The sequence below is a fragment of the Esox lucius genome, chromosome 20 (assembly GCF_011004845.1).
Source record: "Esox lucius isolate fEsoLuc1 chromosome 20, fEsoLuc1.pri, whole genome shotgun sequence".
Lineage (NCBI taxonomy): Eukaryota > Metazoa > Chordata > Actinopteri > Esociformes > Esocidae > Esox > Esox lucius.
The window spans coordinates 20,831,662-20,857,979 of record NC_047588.1 but is presented as its reverse complement, the minus strand read 5'-3'; the positions used below and the strand labels follow the sequence as shown (position 1 = coordinate 20,857,979).

The 26,318-nt window shown below is 39.4% G+C and overlaps 1 protein-coding gene across 1 annotated transcript in view; it reads left to right on the top strand.

The window, feature by feature from the left end:
* The first annotated feature begins 7,471 nt into the window (after window positions 1-7,471).
* Window positions 7,472-26,318, top strand: part of znrf2b (zinc and ring finger 2b) — a 50,435-nt gene continuing 31,588 nt past the window's right edge. Inside the window, exon 1 of the mRNA XM_010885140.4 lies at window positions 7,472-8,491. Coding sequence (XP_010883442.1) covers window positions 8,101-8,491 — 391 coding nt within the window. The 5' untranslated portion in view covers window positions 7,472-8,100. The remainder of the gene's footprint in view (window positions 8,492-26,318) is intronic.

Here is a 26,318-nt window from a genome sequence, read left to right as displayed (position 1 = left end):
TTCTTTGTAAACCCTAGAAATGGTTGTGCATGAAAATCCCAGTAACTGAGCAGATTGTGAGATACTCAGACCGGCCCGTCTGGCACCAACAACCATGCCACGCTCAAAATTGCTTAAATCACCTTTCTCTCCCATTCTGACATTCAGTTTGGAGTTCAGGAGATTGTCTTGACCAGGACCACACCCCTAAATGCATTGAAGCAACTGCCATGTGATTGGTTGATTAGATAATTGCATTAATGAGAAATTGAACAGGTGTTCCTAATAATCCTTTAGGTGAGTGTATATGATGAAGAGCAAGGGGCCAAGAACAGAGCCCTGGGGGACACCCTGTGTGACTGCAGCTGAATCCAAATTATGGCCATTGAAGGAGATGTAGTGGGTCTGGTTAGTGAGGTTTGAGTGTAATTGAGGGAGATGTAGTGGGTACCGTTGGTGAGGTTTGAGTGTAACTGAGGGAGATGTAGTGGGCACCGTTGGTGAGGTTTGAGTGTCATTGAGGGAGGTGTAGTGGGTACGATTGGTGAGGTTTGAGTGTAGCCAAGAGAGTGCAGTTCCCTCAACACCCAGAGCCTCCTGCCTGGTGAGGAGGATCACATGACTAATTATGTCAAACGCAGCATTCAGGTCGAGGAGGATAAGGAAGAATCAAGCAAGAATGGGAGTACATTTCACTTTCAAAACTACAGCAATATTGGTCTCCTCAGTTCCCTTACAAGGTATTGTTAAAAGAAAAGGTGATGCAACACAATGGTAAACATGCCTCTATTCCAACTTTTGTTGAATGTTTTGCTGGCATCAAATTCAAAATGTGTATGTATTTTTCTCTGTTTCAACATTTGATAGGTTGTCTATGTACTATTTTCAATTAAATATAGGGATGAATGATTTGCACATCTTTTTTATTTGCATTTTACACAGTGTCCAACATTTTTTGGTCTAAACAGGGTTATAGATCAACAGCAACAGATCAAATGTGTTATGGTTAGGGGAGTGTAAATACGTAGTAAATGTACTTTGCATTTCATGCAGATGCTCTCAGTGCTTTTCCACAACGAGATTTGTAACAAGCTATACTGTACATCTAACATTTTAAAATGAACATTGGGGCCAAAGCTGCTGAAAGAATACAATAGATTAATGCTCCCTCTGCAAACATGAAGAATGAAGTGTTAAACAAGATGTGCAAGGTGCTCACCTTGGGCACATTGTAATGGTGGTTAAATATTGCAAGTGTAGTGTTGAGTGTTCGAATTTTTGGCACAAATGTATACATTCAGATAATGTTTTTTTACACACACCTACCTGGAAGCAAATAATTGGGCTTGTTCGTCATTGTAGATGAAAGTTCAGGCAACATCTCACTGACTGATCAATTAAACTAACTGCTTATTATTATTTGTAGAACAGACATTTCTTCACAATTTAACAATGATCCATTTTAGCTGTTAATACAATATGGCCAATTGCAGACTGCCTGGGTACAGCACTTATCTGTGGTATATTCTAAATATATACCACAGATATACCACACAAATATATAAGATGTCTTATCTCCATTACAAACTGTTTAACAATGCAATGAAAAAGCATGTGAAAAATTGTGATTTCATAACAATGGTGTACAGTCTGAATATGTTTTTGATCCTCTTGATCATGGCCAATATGTTTGTTTGAGGAAGTTAAATACATTTCATAATGTCTCCACATCCCCTTTCCACTCTTGAATATCCCACTCCTCCCTTTCCTGTGCTGCAATACATTCCATTTCAAATGTTTACTCATTGGCCTGTGGCTGAGCAAGATAGAAGGACAGCAAAACCCAGATATTATGTTCCTCTGTAAATCATGGAGTGAATATAACCATATACAGTTGTGTTCATCTTCACTACGGCCATTCTCATTGAAGTCTTGCCAAGACAAATTAAGTGATAGTTCTTCATTGTGGGCAATTTCAGCTCAATGAATGTACAGCTATGTAGACTGTCTGCAAAAGAGTAAAGGGCAACGCAAACTTCATGCACAAGAACTGGAATAGTGTTCTAAGCCGGCTTTTGGGGAATCCTAGTTGTAGTTCTATAATGGACCAGTGGATGGGAGTAGGGTGCTAGATATCTCTAAGAACCTTTTATTTTCCTTGTTTGGGTTGTTCTGCTTCCCGTACAGCACACTGATCTCAATATGTTATCCATTAAAAATGGATCAGGCCCCTACCATATTCCTACCATATTGTCCTCATTACTTACACCAATTCACTTATTACAATCGACAGACAGAGCTATAGAAAGGTGTCAAGAAAAGCTGAACTGAGTTTGCTGCAACATAGGACTACAGTGGAGGAGCTTTATGACTATGAAGTAACTAATATGCTTTAAACAAATCAGAGTTGCAGCAAAAATACATTGGACCTAAGTTTGATATGCCACCCAGATCCAAACAAAAATACCCTCTCATGATATAAAGTTCATGAAAAGATGCAGCTCTGTTTCTGGTTTTCGTCTTCATCCTTAAAGAGAGTCAAAGCCATTCGGACAAATGGTGTAGGGTTGGGCCTTCGTAGCCTTAATTGAGTCAGTGGGTTTTGTCCAACATGTCTTGGGACCTACATATAGTTGTTTAGACTAGCTTGGAAAGATAGTAAAGTGCAATACTGAAAAGCACTCACATCTGCTCAATGAGCCAACCTGATTGAGGTGAACAAAAACAGAACTGTAATGGATCTTGTGCTGAATACTTGGACTTCTTCAATAAAAAGGTCCTCATTAGAAAGCAAATAACAGGCTCCTCCTTCAATTTCCATAGCTTTCAAAAACTCAGTTATCCTTAGAATCCCTGAACTGCCCTGACCTGGAATCAGTGGGGAAAATTTAACCTTTTTAATCCTGTATCGCTTGACACGTTCACTAAAATAGTCATGAGCTCTAAATTCGCCAGCTGTCCACTGGAGCTTGTTCCAACTACACTACTTAAGGAGCTACTTCCTGTGCTTGGTACGTCTATGTTGAACATAAGAAATTGCTCCCTATCCCCCTGACATGCACCAAACTAAAATGTTCTAAAAAAATCCAATCTCCATCTGGATATATTAAACAATTATCTGCCAATAATGACAGATAATTGTTCAAACGCATTCCTCTCAAAATCTTTCAAAAAAGCTCTTTCCCAGCAACTCAATACCTTCCTAAAGAACTCAATGGTCCAGTTCAGTTTCAGACCCGATCTTTTAATGGCAGTTAGACAAAGATTCTGCATCCGTCTTGTTGCTTCTTGACCTTAGTGCTGCCTTTGACACCGTTGATTGTTCCCTTCTTTTAGAGAGATTGGAAACCTATGTTGGGCTACAAGGATTGCCTGATTTACATCCCATTTATCAAAAAGATATCAGTTATGATGGCATGTCCTCTGACAAATCAAAGGTAAGTTTTGATGTTCTTCAAGATTTGGTTTTGGGACTGCTACTGTTTTCACTATATATGCTGCCTCTTAGTGAGATCAGAATCACAACGTTAAATCACACTGCTATGCCGATGACACAGTTGTATATTTCAATGAAACATGGAGAAACCCCAACATTACTTACCCTGGAAGCTTATGTTTCAGACATATTGAATAGGATGACAGAAACTGTTTTTGCTTTCAAACAAAATGTTACAACAAGAGATTTGTTGTCAGATATCACAGTGAACCACAACGATATCCCAAAGACCATGAGAGATGGCTATTTCCCATCTTTAGAGTGGTTGCACTGGGTTGCTGTCACTTTTGGTCTGATGCAAAGTGGGTGGAGTTATGTCCTGCCTGGTTGGCCTTATCTGGAGTTGCCTTTGGATAGGGCAAAAGTATCTCTGGACTCCCCTATCTCAGCCCCTAGTTTCACACTGCTATTTTATTGTGCAGGGGGACTAGGGTCAGTCTGTCTTGCCTTAAGTCTCAACTGTTTATGTTGCGTTAGTTTATGTGACTGGGGACAAGGGATCTGTCTGAAAAGTTTGCTATGGTATTCTTTTGAATCCAAGGAATGCTCTCTCTAACTTTCCTGGTTCCCTATTTAATCTTAGGAGGACATGAACCCTTGGACCACACCTCAGGACTACCTGCCCCAAATGTCCTCCTGGTTGTGTTGCAGATGAAGTTGCTGCCTGATAATCCCAGTCCTTGTCAACCTGGTTATGCAGCTGGATTCTGTTTAAAGACTCTGTAAAGCCCACATGCAATTATTGACCTGCTTGTCATAGGCACATGCAAAAACATGTTCCTATGACAACCTCAAAAAGACTTGTACTCTTATAATATTCACGTGGCACAGCCAGAAGAGGACTCACCACCCCTCACATTCTTGTTCCACTCTAGGTTTCTTCCTGAGTTTTGATCCTACTAGGGATTTTATCATAGCGAATTTCATCTACTCTGTTGTTGCTTGCCCTGTGGGGTTTCAGGCTGGGTCTCTGTAAAAGCAATGTGACAACTGCTTATGTAAAAATGGCTATATAAAATATGTTTAATTGATTGGGCTAGGATGACAGTGGGGGAGTGGAAACGGATGGTGCTCCGGAGAAGAGGGAGGAAGTGGCAATGGCAGGGGCTCGTCGGACCACCCCTCCAGGGATGGCAGCAGGAACCCCTCATTGAGCCACTCTGGAGGAGGTGGTAGCTGGAACCCCTCATTGCCCCATCCCACCATCACTGGAGGCCGGGGCAGGGAACCGGTAATGGAGGCCCGGGGCGGGGAACCAGCACTGGAGGCCCGGGGCGAGGAACCGGCATAGGAAGCCCAGGACGGCGGACCGGCACTGGAGGTCCAATGTGGGGGACCGGCACTGGAGACACAGGGCGGGGGACTGACCTGGGGGACCGGTGCTGGAGGCCTGGGGCGGGGGACTGACACTGGATTTCTGGTGTAAGATAAAGGCACTAGAGGTACCAGGCAGGGGGAACAGTACTGGGGACCGGGCTGAGGACCAATGCAGTTGCCCTGGTGCAGGGGATCGGCAATGGAGGTACTGGGCTGGGGACCGGCAGGCAGGGACGGGAGGCCCAACTAGACATTGCCTCCTCCACCGTTTCCTGCTCCCAGAGCTGCAGGAGCTCTCCGATGAGTGTTTCCTGCCCCTCCAAAGAGTATATACACAGTACCAGTCAAAGGTTTGAACACACCTACTCATTGAAGGGTATTTGTTCATTTTTATTATTTTCCACATTGAAAATCACATCAAAACTATGAAATAACACATGGAATCATGTAGTAACCAAACAATTGTTAAGCACATCCAAAATACATTTATATTTTAGCACCACTTTTCAACAATACTATAGATATATTTTATATGCAACCCTGTTTCCAAAAAAGTTGGGCTGCTGTGTAAAATGCTAATAAAAACAGAATGCAATGAATGTGCAAATCATTTATCACTATATTTAATTGAAAACCGTACTAAGACAAAATATCAAATGTTGAACCAAAGAAATGTTATTGTTTTTGGAAAAATATATGCCGTTCAGAATTTAACGCCAGCAACATATTTCAAAAAAGTTGAGACAGGCATGTTTACCATGGTGTTGCATCACCTCTTCTTTTAACAAAACTTTATATGTGTTTGGGAACTGAGACCAACTGCTGTAGTTTTGAAAGTGTAATGTATTCCCATTCTTGCTTGATCTGGGATTTCAGCTGTTCAACAGTTCTGGGACTCCTTTGTTGTATTTTTTGTTTCATTATGGGCCAAATGTTTTCAGTGGGTGACAGGTCTGGAATGTTTAGCACCCAAACTTACTATGGAGCCATGCTGTTGTAATACATGCAGAATGTGGTTTGGCATTGTTTTGCTCAAATACGCAAGGCCTGTTTATATGGTTCAGCATTAATGGTGCCTTCACAGATGTGGAAGTCACCCATGCTATGTGCACTAATGCACCCCCATACCACGGATGTTGGCTTTGGATCTGTGCATTGATAACAAGTCGGATGGTCCCTTTCCGTTTTAGCCCTGAGGATGTGGCATCCATGATCCCCAAAAATGATTTTAAATTTGGATTTGTCAGACCAAAGACAGTTTTCCACTTCGCCTTAGTCCATCTAAAATGAGCTTGGGCCCAGACAATGCAGCAGCGTTTCTGGACCTTGTCAGATCTGTTATTTTCTTTGCATGACAGAGTTTTAACTTGCATTTGTGGATACAAAGACAATGGTTTTATTAAGTGTTCCTGAGCGCATGCAGTGAATCATGTCTGTTTTTAATGCAGTGCCACCTTAGGGTCCCAAGAACACGGCCATCCAATATTGGTTTTCGGCATTGTCCCTTGTGTACAGAGATTTCTCTGGATTCTCTAAATATTTTAATGATATTATGAACCGTAGATGATGAGATCCCCAAACTCTTTGCATTTTTATGCTGGAAAGTGCTATCTTTAAATTGTTGCACTATTTATCCATGCAGTCTTTCATAGAGTGGTGAACCCACTCTCTGGGATGCTCTTTTCATACCCAATTATGTTACTGATTTCTTACCAATTAACCTAATTAGTTGTGAGATGTTCCACCAGGTTATTTTTTGTATTACACAACATTACACAACAATAAAAATTTTCAGTTTCAACATTTTATATTTTGTCTTTGTACTATTTTCCATTAAATATAGGGATTACACGATTTGCACATCTTGTCATTTTGTTTTTATTTCCATTTTACACAAATGGAAACAGGGTTTTTTATGTTTATAATCATGTCTTGACAGCTGGATTCTGGATCACCTGTAGTGGAGATAGGAGCCTTATTGGGTTTCGTGGAAGCAGTACATTGTGGAATTCATGTTGAGACGTTACCAGGGCATTTTGCATTGACAATGGAAAAGAACAATGCCATGGTACCTAGATGGAAAATGTTCACTGTTGATGTTGTGGATGTTTGTTTCAAATTAGAGGTTTGAGTAAAAAAAACGTTTCAATATTTAGTTATATCAGTTAAATAGTTTATAATAAAATAAAATGCTTTTGCGTAATGTCCTCTAAAACCATGGCTCTGTGTGTGCTAGCTTGATTGATATCACCAAACAAAATAATGAAGTTCGTTCCTTCACAGTGCCAGAATAAGGTAACACCACCAACATCGTGAAGTCATTCACAAATTGAAACATTGTATCAAAGGATAAAAAAATTATGTTGTTGGAAATGTTATTTTTGATCCAGGATAAGACAGTGTAGGTTAAATTATAATCATGTCATAACTGGGTTAGGCTACCTACATCTGACCTAATTTTCTGATTTAATAATTTACATTCCTTTTTAAAGGGATATTGTCAATTCCCTGCAAGAAATACTCGAAGTGGACTCAGTGTATTCCACCCGTCCTAGATCGTATTGGCCAGACTTGACAGTGGCCACAGCTGAATGAAGATTGCTCTTGTTATTGATGTCGCTTGGCTTGTGCACTGCTGGTGCTGACGTCACCTGACGCACAGAGACAGAGCATCCGCCTACAAACTCGGCTCACTCCGTAAGTCGGTGTTCATTCAGTGTTGCGCGCACGGGTTCCGTATTCTCGTTTTTTCTCGGTTCTTTCTTATAGTTTATCTGTGCCTGCCTGCAGTCGGCTAAACTAGGAAGCATGGGGAGCGTTCACTTTGTCAAGATGAAGAGGAGGTATGGTGGAGAGGACAATAGTCAGAAAACGACAGCCAAAACATATTAAGCCAAAACAAGCAACAAGGAAGAGAAAAGATTCGACAACTGCAAGATGGCAACATCTTGACTACTTCGGTTGTATTATGGTCGTGACATGTTCTGATCGCCTCGCAAAGTTTTAATGTCGTGCGTAGCCAATGTACTTTTTTTGCGCACTATCGGGACGCCTTTCCAACCCTCTGTTTCGCATGGCTGTCAGTTAATTACATTTATTGACATTTTCACAATTTCTCTGGGATCGTAACGACGTTTAATTTCCACTTTTGTCGTTGTTCTTTTAAACATCCCACTGGGCTGATTGTGTATTTGTAGATCTTGCGTTTTAAATCTGGCTTACTCGCCGACTGCCAACGTGCGGTTTGTGTCCTTTAATTATTCAGGGTAAATCTGTGGTGGTAAAGTGTGTTGGCACCAGCCACCAACATGGGGGCTAAGCAGAGCAGCCCAGTCTCCAACGGGCGGACCAGGGCATACTCGGGCTCGGATCTTCCTTCGAGCGGCTCTGCTACAGGCAATGGGAATAGTAGGACCGCAGCCATGGCAATGAGGTATCACGCGGCCTCGGGAACCGCATCGGCCTCCAGCCAACATATTGGCCCCAGGACAAGGTCCGTGGGAGGCAGTTCTGGAGTGTCAGGGACCAGATCCCAATCAGGCATCAACATCCCCAACAGCAGTGGAGCTTACAGCTCGCAGGATTCTGGCAGCAGCACACCGGAGGAGGCAGAAAGGGACAGGTCCAGCGGGGGGAACGGGGCCCCCCGGTTGTTGATAGGATCGTTACCCGCTCACCTTTCGCCTCACCTCTTTGGAGGTAAGAGACTGGATGACGATAAGGTGGCAATGCAGCAATCATCTTCAATGAATAATTGCATGTTTTATTCACATAACTTTTCTAGCTTGCTCAATGTGTTTTAAACGTGCTGCTAGTTTGTTAAGCAAAATGTGCACTTTACAGCCAATTGATGCAAGTATAAATCAGAGTATATTAATATTTTTTTCATTATAGTTTTTAGTCAAATTATTTAATAGTCCCATCTTTCTTTGTTTTCTTCATGGTATTATCATTGTGCACAACATCCAAGTGTTTATTATCAGAAAGGGATGTGATCCCAGTTTTTGTGGGGGAACTAGACAGCATTTCTCCAATCTCTATTTCTCCAATCTCTGCAACAAAATCCTACATCACTTCACTTGACAGTTTGAACTCCTAATAGTGACAGCAGACATAGAGGTTTCACACTTATAAACTCTATGGTTGAGTTTTGTAGAAAACAGATTTATTTTAATCTACGTCCTTGAAATCCACCCTATGTGTTTAGTGCTTGTAATTCACTCAACAAGTTGCGACTGTTGTTACAAGTTTGCTACAAAGATATATACTATATAACATAACACAGCCTGAATCTGATTGCTTGTTGTCTCTTCCATTTGCACTGACCCTTGATATAACAGTGACATTGTCTGTTGTGAGTTATTGCTCTAGTTATTGATATACCAATTGACTTTGGGGACTTAGCCTAAATTATACTTGTCTATCTAAGGTAAACCCTGTGCCTTCAAGGCTTTTTTTTCCAGTAAAAGGTGGTTATACACTCACATCAAATGAAAAGGTGAGTAAACAGCATGTCCATTTGTTTCCCCTCCACTACACCACTGACTGCCAGGCCCAGATCTGACTGTGTCAACTCCTTATCAGCAGTGCTTGGCTTGATAGCCCTTTCCTTAAGCCTGCTGTTTGAGGATTAGCATATTCTTGGAATCCATCAGTTAAGGTCCAGAAAACTCTCCCAAATTTGTGGTTCACTACTCTGGTGTTTCCCCTTTATTCATGTAGCAGCAGTGGTAACTTGCATAATGGTAAACTTTTTTGGTTCATCAGTCACGCAATTACATGTATCTTCCCACAGTGCTGTAGTTTGGGGTCTATTCCTGGTAATGCATTGTCTAGTGTGTTAATGTGCATATAAAACCGATGCCGACAATTTTCTTTTTTCCATTTTATTTTTTAGCTGGTTTAAACTTATTCCCAGTAAAGTAGTCATATTAAGTACTTTGCATATCGTTTGCATGCAAATAATTGAATTCTCTGACGCATAGACATTATCAGACATTGGGGATCATCATTGGTAATGCTCTAAACCATCTTCAGCTTTCATAGCTTTTTTCGTCTTCAGCATGTAAAAAGCATGCTCAGTTGAATTCAGAATCAGGTGACTGAGTTGGCCACATAATAACATTTTACTTTTAGGCCCTGAAAACATCCTTGGTAGCTATTACAGTGTGTTTGGGGTCATTGTCCTGCTGTAAGATTAAGCACCTTCAAATCAATTTAGAGGCATTTGGTTGTATCTGAGCAGAAAATATGTTCATGTGTCAGAAGTGCAGAGAAGGGTTTCTGTACACTGCACACATACAATATTTCTGTGTCATTTCCTTTTTTTCTTCATTTTTCACATTCCATCACTTCAGCCATCACTATTGAAACTTGTCTGAACTAGGTGTTTGGTCTGCTGACATTAGCCCTTAAATCATATATATAAATGCCAATAACTACCTGTTGGCTCCTAAGGAAAAACCTTGCATTTCTTGATCTTGGTTCTCACTGGGGAGCTGTTTCTGGTGCGGTTCATGTCAGGTGCAGTGTTTTATCCCTGGAGTGTCTGTTGACTACCAGCCTGACTGGAAAACAGATTCTACCGGCCTGACTGGAAGACCTGTTGCTATTGTGGATTCTCTTTTGCACTGCCATCAATGCTAGCTCTGTACTGAAATACTCAGCAGTGGCGCTCCTACGTCTGAACTCCACGAGTTCAAGCATTCCCTGGCATTGTCTACTCACAGTGACATTTTCCGCGGACAAAAATATATCTGCCATCAGTTCCTTCTGGTCTAACCATCGTACTCTTCATCGTACTGTTTCTCACACCTACAGCGTGTTAACCGCAACTTCCCTTGCCCAGTTACCAAGGCAACAGGTGTGCGCATGTTCCAGTTACTGTTTTAAATTTGCACTTTTGAACATTCAGTCCCTTATTAACAAAGGCCTTCTGATGAATGAGTCTATTAGTGATGAACATAATTTCCACACCGAAACATTGCAACGGCCCAATGATTCTTACCACCTGAATCAGGCAGTCCCACCTGGTTATTCTTACATCAGCCAGCCATGCTCTATCGGGCGAGGGGGTGTTGTTGGGGGTGTTGTTGTTTTACTGTATCTACTATCAAAGTTAAACCTGTCAGTATATCTCAGTATTCTTCCTTTGAATGTGTGACAGTAGACTTTCTATTTTTCAACTTTAATTATTCCCATTTTTCGGCCACCTAAGCCATCTGATCTTTTTCTACTGGTTGTAAATGATTTTAATAAACACTGATGACACTGCTACAGTAGCTGTAGTTTTGATGTCATTGCACAATGGTCTTGATGTCACTTAAAACTTAACTTTTCCCACTCACAACCAGTGTTGGGGGTAATGTGTTACAAAGTTGCTCGTTAGAGTACTCGGATTACACTTTAGCGGTAACAAGCAACATAACGCATTAGTTTTCCAATTCAAGTAATTGGTTATTTAGTTGTGTTTTCAAATAAAAAATCTCCTCCCCAACGCATTTGCCTGTCATCTTGCCAATGGAAGTTCTATGTAGTGGCTCCTGCCAGCGCAAATTAATATAGGTTATGTATGCACGAGCCTGCAAGTGAAAGTCCTATATTGTGGTTTCTTGCCGGCGCGAAGATGTCAAGGACTACAAATTAAAGCTATACGAGACACCAAAACTCACCACCAAACTCACTGCCTCGCAAATTTCTTCTACTGACATTTTTGTCTCAAGAACAACGTAAACATTTTTGCAAGATGGCAGAGGGGACAGCGTTTGCTGCGTGGTTGTATTCACATTCGTATTTTGAATTTTCTGGGGAATGGGACACAGTGTAATACACGCTCCGCAAGGAATCGCAAAGGGCTTTTCATTTTTTATAACGCAATAGCCTGCTCTAAATGGTTACTTTTCTTATTAGGTAACTCTGTAACTTAACGAGCTACTTTTTAATGGCAATAACATTGTAAAGTAACAAGTTACTTTTAAAAGTAACGTTACCCAACACTGCTCACAACAAAAGTCACATTTTTTTATTTAGTCTGCTCAATTCTTTCCCCCCTGCAATGTAATAGATGCTGAACTCACCATCTCTGATAACAAAGCTGTTTTATTTGTAGTTTCTGCACACGTTCCAAGCGAAATTACCAATGCACCATTGGCCTCAAAAATATAAAACACATACCTATCTGATCTCATGGGCTTGATTATAGATAATTTCTGACATTACCCTCTCAACATTATTACATGCTATAATGATTGCCTTTTCTCCTTGAATTCCCTTGGTTCTTGTAAAACCTGCTTAGTCTTCTTTCTCCACACTGCCCCACGTTGCTCCCCTGAGCCTCACCATTTAAAGCCTGTGGGAGACCTCTTAAGCGCCTGTCCAAGAGGATGGGCCTCGTAACACATACAAAAGCCTACAAAGATTGCAGGCTTCAATATAGGAATACCCTTTCCATTGACAAAACATTGTACTGCTCCAACATTATCAATTCTAGCAACAAAAAAAACAACTCAAATCTCCTCTTTTTCACTGTGAAATGTTTACTTCAGCCTTCTGACAACCTTACTTTAGAACCCTCCCCTGAACTGTACAACAAGTTTCCAAATTTCTTTCATACCAACATCCATGACCTACTTTTACACCTTGCAGGGCCCAGCCCACACCACCTTCACCCTTACTACTGAGAAGCTTGTTACAAGCTTATCCTTAAATGAAAACCTTCCACTTCCCAGCTAGACCCAGTAGCCGTATTACAGCCTGCCTGCCCTCCATCTCTCCCTTCCACCTTTTTCTAACTCACCAACACGGTCAACTGCTCCCTCTCCACTGGCCTTATACCTTCCACTCTCAATATTTCTGAAGTGCCTCCCATCTTTAAAAACCTCAGTGCTGACCCTGATGACCTAAACATCTTCTGTCCCATCTCAAATCTTTAATTTTTTGCCAAAATACTGGAGTTCGTTGTGGCCAACTACAACAATAATTTGACTGCAATAACCTTTATGAACATCTCTGCCTGATTTCCTCTCAAAACATAGCACTCAAACTGCCTTGTTAAAAATCGTTAATGACCTCCTCCAAGTGGCTGATCTTGAAGCCCTCTTGTGTGTGTGCTCTAATAGTACGCTAGAGCAGCACACTGCCAGAAAATACATCTTCCAAGTCATGTTAAGTGAAAGGAAAGTGGTGAGAAGTGAATTGGGGGTGGACCACCACCATTCACCACCCCCAATTTTTCAACCTTATGCAAATCACTGGTGATGACCAGTTCGTAAGCAGTCATGGGGTTGCAGTTACAGCTTTAAATCTTTTTGTTAGTATGTACCAGATTTTCCCACAATGTTGTAGTGATTTTTGTCCATTCTTCTGGGCAGATTTGCTACAAGTTGGTTGGAAGATGCTTGTGGACACCGTTTTTTAAGTAGTACTTAAAAGATTCTCATTGAGATCAGAATTTTGAAGGGCCACTGTAGTACATTCACCTTTTTGTTTTTCTGACACTTAAGTGTTGTTTTAGCCATTTTCTTGGGTTCATTATCTTGTTGAAAGGTGAAATTGCCTTAGTTTATAGCAGACTGAAGCAGGGTTTCTTGGAGTATTTCCCTATATTTTGCTCCATCTGGTCTTCCATACATTTTAACAATACAATGTAAGCCCAATCTTTGCTGATGAGAAGCATCCCAACAGCGTGATTCTACCACCACCATACTTCACTCAAAGGATGATGTGAGTTGAGGCATGGCAGTTTTATTTTCATGTTTCATCTTGGTCTCATCTGACCACAAAGCCTTTTCCCAAATTGCAGCTGGATCACTCTTTCTTTTTGAGTAACAGCTTTAGTAACCACTTACTTTACAACCTCCGAAGCAAAACCGTTTTAGGTGTCAAATAATGTTATTGTATGTTCATTTGCTAGTTAATTTTGACCGTCAACGATCTGAACCAAAACATTCCATAACTCTACGGTTCTACTTTACAAGACAATGTCAGTGCTTTACAGGGAAATAAATAGGTTAATGTGGTAGTGTTTATTTCGGCAGAAGGACAAAAATTATTTAATAATTTTCAGTTTTGTTCATGTCTGTGCTGGAGATCTATTGACTGTACTTTTTTTTTCTGCAGCAGATTTTCCACTTTCAAATGAAGTCACACCATGCGATGTAATTGTGTCCTTGTTGTGGCAAAAGTCAACTGGGTGAGAGCATAGGTTTTCTGACATAAAACCAATGTCACCATAAAATAAGTGATTGAGTTTGGTAATATGAGACTCTACTCAAACGATGTAATATCTGTCCCCATTCTGCAGCCCTGCTTAATCAGATGTGGCCTGTCCTCTGTGTCCGCTTCCGAACACTCATCCTGATCTCAAGCTGCAATTAGATTAACACTCAAATAGGATTTGTCCTCACCTCCACTTCTACACTATTCACTCCATACATGGCATGCTCATTCCCTGCTATCCTTTCACATGGAACAAACAAGTTCAGACTTATTCACTTTTCCTGAACTGTTCAGCCTCAAATACGTTTATACAGTCCGCAGAATCACTGTTGTCACTTAAAGGTTTATGTTTAGAAGCATATCTGTTAAATAAAGCAGACTTGACAATACTGTACATATACAGCTTTGAGCCAGATATACACTCAATATAGCCTGCGTAGTTTGCAGAATCCTTGCTGTTAAATCAGGGTTTTGGGGAGAATCACACATGTGAACCACAAGCCAGCGAGAGCATCTATGGTTAATAAACACAGCAGGCCCATGTTGTTGAGTGATTGAGTCTTTAGTTTCTCATGGAATTTCCCCAGACTAGTTTTCTGTGTTGCATTTGTTGATTGACGTGCCAGTCTACCTTTTGCTTGGCCCAGGTTGTGGCATGTTATCTCAGCATGAGTCTCAACCATTTCTGCTCCACTCACAGTTAGAATTTTGACTTGTGTGTCAGAGCAATGGGGAAATACTTATTTTACACACACATGCAGTTACTTATATTGTTTTATCTTACTTTGTGCCCATCCGTACTTAATGATTTATGAATGGAAGACAGTGTCTACGCAATAATTTCTTTCATAAATATATTTACTAAAGCAATTAAGTCGCTGGCTCTCTGTTTCAGTGGTGTTAGTTAAATAAGCTTGTTCTCTTTAGTTGGAATAAAAACATGCATTACAGCTATTCGCGATTGTCCTTTTTTGTCCTTTTTGTCCTTTTCGTATGTTGCCTTTTTGATCTCATCTAAGCAGTGTGCAACTTTTTTTTATGATAATGTTTTATGTCTCTTTTCCTCAGTTAGAGCATGGACACATGTTTCTTGATCTCATTGCACTCACCGATATACCTTGATCACCCTTTTTCCCTATTTGTGTTCCTCCTTCTCTCATGCATTCTCTGCTCATTGTTTGTATCCTGTTTCAGTTGTTACGTTTTGTTCCTGAGTCTTGTTTTGTCCTTCGTTATCCCTGCACCTGTGTCATGTCTTCCTCCTTCATTTGTAACAATGGGCTTGAAATATTGTTTCTATGTACATTTCTATATTACATACTACAATAATTTGGATTATGCATTGTTTTGGTAAGATTTTGACATAGTTTTAACCTATTTATACCTACCTATTTCTCTGCTGCCTGGAAAAAAAGGGTTTATTTTGTTTGTGTAAGACAAAAAAGAGGTGAAAGCATAATGTGACAGGTGGAAATATGCTAGTAGGAAGCCATTTTTAACCACTGAATGAGAGGAAGCTTAATTGGAACTCTAGAAGGAAATGAGACCATTACATATGACACTCTCCATTTTAGTCACTTGTTTATGTCAGAAATGTCTCAATAACTTGTGTTTCTCTGAAAGCAGGAAGGGACCTAATTCTGAAAAGGAAAATTAATATACTCAGTTAATATTTATTTTCTTGAATATTGTTAGATTTGTAATTGGTTCTTAGTGTGGCAGGCGATCTTGTGTGTCACATAGCTTTATCAGAGTCACATCAGACCTAATGGCCTGGTTATGAGATTATCAAGACATTTTATTCAGGTCAGTGAAATACAATGTCTTGGTTCAGAAACTAACAGCTGAATATTACTGGAATGAATTACCTCCCTAGATAGGTAAGCTGGCCTAACTCTTCCTCTTCTGACAAAAACAACAAGGCTTGTAAAATTATTGCCCCATAGTAAGAGCAACTGTTATCTGAAATTAGGCAGGAGGCAGTTGAAAACCCCTTGGGGTAGCTAGCTTTTTACGATCTGAGCAACAATAGCTAGATGTAAAATGGGTCAATATGACAAATGTTTGACCATGGCAAACATGAGATTGCAGAGTTTTGCATTCCGGAGATTAACATTCTGAATCTGATCTGGTAGCCTAGCTAGCATATAGATATAGTGGGACCCAGACACCCATTGGCACTCAGAAAGAACTTTAAAAAATTGCCTTCTCACTTATAAAATAACATTTGCAAGGTACGCCTGTACTACACAGGATTGTTTTTGAAAGTCTGGGTCTACCTGCTGAGACAATTCTAGAGTTTCATGCACAGGATGTTAACTGAAATTACTATTTGTCTATGTTACCAGTACAGAATCGTTCAACAATTAATATTGTTGTTACTTTATAGTATGGGCCCATTAACCTTTTAGGCACATTAGAGTGGATACAAACACTTCACTGTGTCCCAAATGTTTGGTCATTGTATAGACTAACTCATGCAGCTGGTGATTTCCTCTCTGAGTTTTGACTATAGTTAATCCATGAAATTAGGTGCAGGTACCAATTTTTTATTATATATCAGTCTGGAAAGGGAGAAGAAGCTTGCATCCCGGTAAAGGGGTGTAAAGCTAAGCTAAGCAAATGTCTAAGCGAAGAATAAATTAAAATTGAAGGCGTGTCACTTAAGCGTGTCTCCCAGCAACAGTATGTTTGTAGGTGGACGAGTGACGGCATAAAGCTCTGCCCAATAATTAACCAGCCTCATTGAATTTCCTCACTGTGATTAAGCATGCCTCCTTAGGAGCAACACAGTCAATGTCAGTGTGGTCCTGCTCCACGTGGTAGCCAATGCGATGGCCGCCACAGGGAACTGGATCTGGGTCCCCAGGTTCAGCCAACTCCTGTGGCAGTGGAATAGAGATACAATGCAGTACAGCTGGTGTGCCTTTGTGGAATGGAGCAGAGTAGCAGACACCCAGAGAGTGGGTTAACTGTCAACTTTAGCAGGTGCTGCTCATTCAACTGACTTAGATAGTTAACAGACATGGATACAAACACACACACACACACACATATACATACGTGTGAGCAGAGGGCAAGACAGCAAATCTGAAAGAATATGTCTGCTGCAGTTTGCTCTTTGCTCTGTTGGACATTAAGGTCCGCTGAATACTTTTACTGTGTTGGTGACCCAACCAGAACACCCCTGCTCACTAGTTAGTGAATGACTGTGTATAAACACAGACTTGTGCACACACAAACACAGACACATTGTTAGACATTTTAGGCCACTCTGCGAGTGGGTTTGTGTTGCAACAGAGGCAGTCTGAAGAGGGAGTGTGTCAGATATGAACTCTCCCTAACCTGGTTATTACATTACAGGGTCTGGTTAGGTTTATTGTTGTGTTCTCTAATCCATCTAGGATAATTTAATTAAGGTAATCTGTATGCTTACTGTATAAGATGTCAGATCAGAGTAGGGCTGTTTCCCATTGACATTGTTACTGTCGGTTACAATGAGGAAATGGAGCAAAAAAAGCAGAAGACCCAGGAAAAGTAGCTGCTAAGACAAGGCTGGCAGTTAAAAAAAGTTGTGAATTATATGCTGTTTATTTTTAGGTATGGACCTATTCATCTTTACTGTAAAATATTGGCTCTGGCTTAGTATAAATGAAAAGTTGAAAATCAACTCTAACACTTAGCTGTATTATCAGGCTGTTTATCGGCGGAAGTCATTGCTCAACATGTTGGCTTGTAAAACGCATAGTTAACTACCAGCTGTGTATCCATACATGTTTTATTCAAGGCCAGAAGTAATTATTAGATTTTAAGGAAATGTTTCATTATACATGCTGTTAGCAAGTCAAGGAATGATTGTCAACACTACGAGGCTGTCACTGTTATAGCAGAGTCTTCCATACACTGGCACTACTCCAGGACAATGTATATATAAATTGTTTGCTTTCTTTCTCTAAAATAATTTAAAAGATTTGTGACCAAATACTAAACATGACAACATTTTGTATATAATGTTATTCTGTCCAAATACTTTTGGTCCTCTAAAATGGCGAGACTATGTACAATCCTGTTTCCTAAAAAGTTGGGATGCTGCATAAAATGCAAATAAAAACCCAATGATTTGCAAATCATTTAAACCCTATATTTTTCAATTGACAATAGTACAAAGACAACATATCAAAAGCTGAGACTGAGACGTTTTATTGTTTCTTGAAAAAGAAATGCCCTCTATCAAATTGATGCCAGCAACACGTTTAAAAAAGACTGGATAAGTTGCGTAATGCTAAAAAACTAAACCTGGTGGAATAGCACACAACTAATTAGGTTGATTGGCAGAAGGTCGGTAATATGATTGGTTACTAAAATATAACTCCAGAGAGGATGGGTCTGTCAGAAGTGAGGATGGGGAGGAATTTACCACTCTGTGAAAGACTGCGCGGGCAAATAGTGCAACAATTTCAGAATAACGTTTCTCAACATAAATTGCAAACAATTTGGGGATCTCATCATCTGCGGTACATAATAGCATCAAAAGATTCAGAGAATCCAGAGAAATCTCTGTACTGAAGGGACAAGGCCGAAAACCAATACTGGATGGCCGTGTTCTTCGGGCCCTCAGATGGCACTGCAATAAAAACAGACACAATTATGTAGTGGAAATCACGGCATGGGCTCAGGAACACTTCCAAAAACCATTGTCTGTGAACACAGTACGTTACTGCATCCACAAATGCAAGTTACACAAGATCCATAGCTGCTGCAGCCTTCTCTATGCCCAAGCGCGGTTAAGATGGACTGAAACAAAATAGTCTGACAAATAAAAATCAGTCAATTATTTTAGGAATCATGGACACTGCGTCCTCCAGACTAAAGAGGAGAGGGACTGTCCGGCTTGTTATCAGCACACAGTTCAAAAACCAACATCTGTGATGGTATGAGGGTGCATTGGTGCACATGGTATGGATAATTTGTACATCTGTGAAGGCACCATTAATGCTGAACAATATATACAGGTTTTGGAGAAACATATGCTGCCATCCAGACAACGTCTTTTTTAGGGAAGGCCTTGCTTATTTCAGAAAGACAATGCCAGACTACATTTTGCACATAGTACAACAACATTGCTCCGTTGTAAAAGAGTCCAGGTGCTCAACAGTCCAGACCTGTCCCCTATTGAAAGCATTTGGCGCATTATGAAATGGGAAAATATGACAAAGGAAGACCCCGAACTGTTGAGCAGCTGAAATCCTATATCAAGCAAGAATGAGAATACATTTCACTTTCAAAACTACAGCAACTGGTTTTTCTCAGTTCCCAAATGCTTACAGAGTATTGTTAAAAGAAGAGATGATGCAACACAGTGGTAAACATGCCCCTGTCCCAACTTTTTTGAAATGTGTTGCTGACATTATATCAAAAATTGGCATATATTTTTCCAAAAACAATAACATTTCTCTGTTTAAACATTTTATGTTGTCTTTGTACTGTTTTCAATTAAATACAGGGATGAATGATTTGAATCATCGCATTCTGTTTTTATTAGAATTTTACACAGCGTCCCAGCTTTTTTGGAAACGAGTTGGTTAAAAAAGTGGTGCTATTCTTTTAAGATTTACCGAATCTGGATATGGAAGTACCCTGAAATTAAAGCTTTAAATTTTTTTTTATCAAAGAGTAATTTTATTGTTTAAAATCCAATGAACTGGAATACAAAGCCAAAACAACATGTCACTGTCCATTACTTTGGGTTTTCTGTAGCAGTTCACAACTCATTAACTGATTTTCATGAATGGGTATGTGTACCTAAGAAACTGAGCACTTTATGATGTTTATTCCAAATTTACATTTACGTTCCCCTAAAGTGTAGGGATAAAGTCACTGCTACACTGTTAGCTGTATCATTGGAAGAGGGCTGTACAATTGGGTAGCACTATTAAATTGGATTGCCTTGCCTATAAATCACTCAATGTTTTAGGCCCCTGAAAACATTTCTGATAAGTTTAAGAGTAGGACTCTTAGGTCTATGACCTCAGGTCAGCTAGTAGAGCCCAGAGTCCAAACTAAACATGGCAAAGCTGCATTTAGCAGTTATGCTGCATACAACTGGAATAAACTACCAGAAAATCTTAGACGTGCCCCAAACATGTCAATGTTTATATACAGGTTTGAAACCCTTCTCTTTTCACTTGCCTATGACTGAGCGCTTAATATTAACCACACTGTTAGCCCTACAGCTTTTATAGCTTTCTCATGGAATCTACTATGGAAATAGTAGATTGCATGAGAATTTTGTTTTTATTCTTTTTATTTATTATATGTAAAGCACATTTAATTGCCTATTTGATTCTAGTAAATGCCTATTTGGTTTTTATTCTAGTATTTGTGTTTTTCTTTTTCTTTGTAAAGCACAGTGAATTGCTTCGTTTAGTTGCTCTGTTGCGACTCCTGTTGCAGCTTTGTTGCCAGTGGGCTCAATCGAGGTGGAAGGCCGGAGAGTGTTTTTCATCTAGGGTTTAAGGATACCAATCTTGGTTGAGCGAGCATCTTCATAAGAACCAGAACATCATTAGATGTATTTCTGAAGACATTGAATGTCAACATCCCAAATTGGATATCATGAAATTGGGTAAAATAATAATATTAATAATGTTAATTCCCAAAATTGAATAGGCAATATAAAATGTTGCCTAGTCATGCAAAATAAACTTGGAAGTGTACTGAAAATAACTCTACCTGGCCTAAAGCATGTGGATACCCCTTCAATTTAGTGGATTTGGCTATTTCAGATACTTCCATTGCTGACAGGTGACAACCATACAGCCATGCGATCCTCATAGAAAAACATTGGCAATGGAAAGGCCCATACCTAATAGCTTTGTCTTTCAATATGGCACCGTATGATGATGACACCTTTCCATCTGGAAGAGTTCATCAAATTTCTTGCCTTTGCAGTCCTAACCTTAACCCCATCAAAACCCGTTGTGACGAATCGGAACACCGACTGCGAACCACACCAAATCGCCCAACATCAGTGCCTAACCTCACTAATCATCTTGTGGCTGAATGGAATCAAATCCTTGCAGCAATATTCCATCATCTCGAAAGCCTTGCCACAAGACTAAAGGATGTATCAAAATAATTGAGTTACCAACTCCATGTTAATGCTCATGATTTTGGAAGGAGATGTTTCCACATATTTTTGGCCACGGACATGTTTCCACATACTTTTTGCTCATGGAATAGTGGAATATTTCAGCTACATTCTGCTTATTTCACTGAATAAATGGTTGGGAACCTAACCTCACAATGGATATGGTAGCACAGTTCCACAAAAAAAGCTTTTGGGTTTGTATCATTTTGTAACACGGCACTGTACAACGTACATTTATATGACCTAATGTGCATTTTGAGATGGACAATATGGAACTTGCTAACATTTTACTTTTGCTTTTGTCTAGGGTGTCTATCACCTATCCCAGCATTGTTTTTTTTTATCAATAGAAGGGGCTGTGCGGACTGAGGGTTTGACTGATGAAAATAACCCAATGTAATAACACTCGTTAAGGCAGCAGTTTAATCTACCTATATTTTTACAATTCACTCATGACTATACTTAATGTTAAAGAAAAAAGATGGGCTTGAGTCCGAAGTTCCATCACGGTCTTTTTAATTCTTACATGCACATGGGACAATCAAAATACGGCCATCTACGTATGACTGCATTTCTAATCCAAGAATTTGTGTACGACAGACTTCTTTGTACTCCTTCACTGGCCATTCCCCCTTCTTTTTTTACTTAAACCCATTGAATAATTCTCTTACACATTGGTCATTCTCAGGTCAACCTAGGATCTCTTCAACAGATTAAGAGAGCCCAATGTTCTGTTAATTATTTACTAATTGATCCAGGTCACAACATAATAAATAGTAACAATATAGTAAGGAATATAAAAGCAATAGAAAATAAAAACACATTACTGCCAACTTAATATAAAGTAATAATAATATTAAAAACAGCCTATTTTAGTTTAGTTTCAAATTTCCACCACATTAGTGAAAGAATATTTCATAATATTGAATTCCATAAGGCAGATACATGAATTTGATGGCTGATCATGGAAGGATACTGTAGATTGAAAAAAAAAAACTGTATATAATTTTGCGATGGTTATTGCTGCTCTCCACCCTGTCTCTCTTTCAACAACTTGTATTCTCAGGTTAATAGTCTAACTACTATATACTTTGTTTTTGAACATGAGGAAGAAAGATATATCCTGTTGCTAAGAGGGAAATAAGGGAAAATACAATTTGGCATGACTGCCTGGAAGTGAGTTCAATTTGCAATAAAAAAACATTGTTTTTGACATTGTGATGTCTTCACCGTCCACAATACTGTAGCTGTCTAACATTGTCAATAAAGATTGTTGTGCCATTGCCCAACCCTACTTTACCAGTTTTTACCATGTGTAAATGTAATATTTGTATTACAGTGAAACTGTATTTCAACTTGACACTTTACATAAACACTAATCATTCTATTTTAATTTTTGCAACCACATAATTTCAATGGTTTCTACATTGGCTAAATCAGAAAAGTAAAAACTGAATTCCCATTTCAACAATTAATACAAATTAAAGAGAGAAATCAGTTAGACACCTATGTTAATGATTCGCATGGTAAGCAGTTTCCATTTTTATATTGACATTTAAGCATGTTCTTCCCTTTCATAAACTGTTGCTCAAAGTCATTAATTTGTCCACATTACCACCAAGCATGAAGCTGAAGTGCTTTCAACAAGTCACTGTGGTGAAATGCCCTTGGCACATGAAACGCATCATTGTGAACCATATTCTACTGGATCTACACATTTGTATTTGCATACAAATGGGCGAACTGTAATCTTCTTGTTTAGTCAATATTTACTGAGTGGCTGTCTAACAGCCCGTGCTGCAGGTCATTTTTTCCTTATCACACAGAATTTTACAGAGATCAGACACATTGTATACCTGATTATTACGTTAACTGTTGTTAATAAAGAGAGGAGTGCTGATCCTAATCTAATGCCATTTGCAAATTTCAAATATTTGTATACTGCATTATTGCTGTCTCTAATAAAGGTTCTAGTGTTAGTGTTATTGTTAGTGTTGTAAGTGCATACACAGTTCCGATCCATCTGTTTCCTGTGTTACAAGTTTTGTCAATCATGGGGTAGATTGTGATATAATGTTTCTTTGTAATCTTTAGGATAAGCTCTGTCTTCCAGCCCACCCAACATGGTTTAACTGAAGAGGAAGTAAGCGCTCTGACCTTTATGTTGAGGAAATGAACAAATGGTGGTGGTTGCCTGAAAAGTAGAAAGCACAGTTCTCCTGCACTTCCGTTCTGCAGCTTAGTTTTATTCTTTGGAACTGAACATTTTTATGGACGTCTATGACTGATATAACTCAACTGAAAATGCTAATAGACTTTGCAGTTCCTTTTACTAAAAGGGTATGCAGTTTTGCTGACAAAACTAAAATTCAAAGGAATGTATTGCATTCACTTTTTCATGATGGGGTCTGTCCAGTACAACCCTGAGACATGAAAAAGCTAATGTGAATGCTTACATGAGAAATAATTGATCATGTTTGCTATTTCATTTCATTGTGATATAATAAATTGTGTCAAAATGAAATGTCAGTGTACTGTACATAGCGTGTCTTGCAAGTCAATCTACAAGCGGTTGGCAGGGTTTCAGATAGACGAAGCAAGCAGGTTTCAAAGTTAACACACTAGCAAGTTGGCAACAAAAAATATTTGCTGGGCAGGACTATAAAGCATAATGGAATGAACGTGTTTGATCCCTAGTTGCTAATACAGTATAATCGTGATAAGGGTACATGAATAAGCATTAATGAATAACCAAACAAATAACAAAACACCAACAAATGATGAACAAAGACATAAACCATTAATAATTCACATTATTCATAATTTACAAAATGCATTAACTAACAGTGATACTGTCATTTCATGTTGACACAGGACGGCGCCTAATCAAAGTTATTTGCTGGAACACACTGTTTGTGCTGTAGTTTATTAATATGGATTATGTGCTAATATAATATAAACTATTCATAAAATAATACAATTTGTTAATGGGATAACAGAGGGATATCCATTTTTAAAAAGGTTGACTAAATAATCATAGTTTAACATCATTAAATTACATTAACTAATGGTGAAGTATCAGTAATAAGTGGTCTATAGATGCCAATGTTTTTAAGGACATAGTTAGTCATTGGTAATGTAGAGAAATTCATTATTTTTATTAGAGGGACAAAACAATTATTAACTAATGGTGAAGTGTATATTATTAATGGTTTAAAGCTACTGTACCAAGGGGTCATTACCCACACAGCAAAAGGACTCTGCGGTGGAACCACTGCGGAGTTATTGCGGCTTCCGGAACGGACTCGCGAAGCGGACCCGTATCGGCGTCCATTTGAGCTCAGTGACGGATCCGCAACGAAGGCGCTAATTGATACATACATCCGCCGCGGACCCATAATGGCCTCATAAAATTCCTGGCTCATCTGGCCCGGGTCCGTTTTGGACCTGTTTTTCTCATTTTCAAAATCCCTAGGCCTGTTCTTGCTGTAGGATAAAAATAGGATAAACTAAACCATAGGATTTCTATCACTAGGCCTAGTCTAGGTTACTCCAGCAATATAGGCCTAATCTTAAATCTGCATTGCCTTGTATTTTTAGTAAGGAGATGGGAGAAAGTTCCACAAAGTCAACTATCACTGCAGTCCTCCACCAGTCGGGGCTTTATGGCAGAGTGGCCCGACGGAAGCCTCTCCTCAGTGCAAGACATATAAAAGCCAAAAAGAGTTTGCCAAAAAACACATGAAGGACTCCCAGACTATGAGAAATAAGATTCTCTGGCCTGATGAGACCAAGATTGAACTTTTTGGCGTTAATTCTAAGCGGTATGTGTGGAGAAAATCAGGCACTGCTCATCACCTGCCCAATACAATCCCAACAGTGAAATATGGTGGTGGCAGCATCATGCTATGGGGGTGTTTTTCATCTGCAGGGACAGGACGACTGGTTGCAATTGAAGGAAAGATGAATGCGGCCAAGTACAGAGATATCCTGGAAGAAAACCTCATCCAGAGTGCTCAGGACCTCAGACTTGGCCGAAGATTCACCTTCCAACAAGACAATGACCCTAAGCACACAGCTAAAATAACAAAGGAGTGGCTTCGGAACAACTCTGTGACCATTCTTGACTGGCCCAGCCAGAGCCCTGACCTAAACCCAATTGAGCATCTCTGGAGAGATCGGAAAATGGCTGTCCAGGAACGTTCACCATCCAACCTGACGGAACTGGAGAGGATCTGCAAGGAAGAATGGCAGAGGATCCCCAAATCCAGGTGTGAAAAACTTGTTGCATCATTCCCAAGAAGACTCATGGCTGTAATAGCTCAAAAGGGTGCTTCTACTCAATACTGAGCAAAGGTTCTGAATACTTATGACCATGTGATATTTCAGTATTTTTTTTATTTTTATAAATTTGCAAACATTTCTAAATTTCTGTTTTTTTTTTGTCAAGATGGGGTGCTGAGTGAACATTAACTGTTTAGATTTTAGCAAATGGCTGCAATGAAACAAAGAGTGAAAAATGTTAAGGGGTCTGAATACTTTCCGTTCCCAATGTACATCGATCCCATTAGTTATTGGTCATGGAAAATTAGTTAAGACTCATGAAGTCAAAGAAAAATCACCAAATATTTTTACATATATATATATATATATATATATATATATATGAACCCTGATGTTACAGGCTTTTGGATCCGTATACGAGTAAATGTTGTTATTTTAACAGTATTGAACTTTTGTATCCTGCAGATATACAGTCCACCCAAAAAGTATTGGCACCTTTTATAAAAAAAAACTTTTTGGCCTCAAACGTAAGGGTTGAGTCGAATACGTTTTTTTAATGTCACTCACAAATCGAGTTTTGCAAGCAACTCTATGCGATGGTTGCATGGCTATACAGTTTTTTGCTCCTTTCATCTATTATAAGATCTAAGAGTAATGTATTCTGATATTCCCTGTTTTATTACCATGTGGTCTTGATGTATTCCCAAGATATCCAATTGGGAAATTATATACTATGAGTCAGTCAATAATGTGTACTATATGTAAATTATACACTATCAAAATAATTTGTTTTCATATTTTATCATATTTTGGCCTCAAACATAAGGGGGAACCTTATACTTTTATGACAATACAATCATTTCTCAAACATGAAAC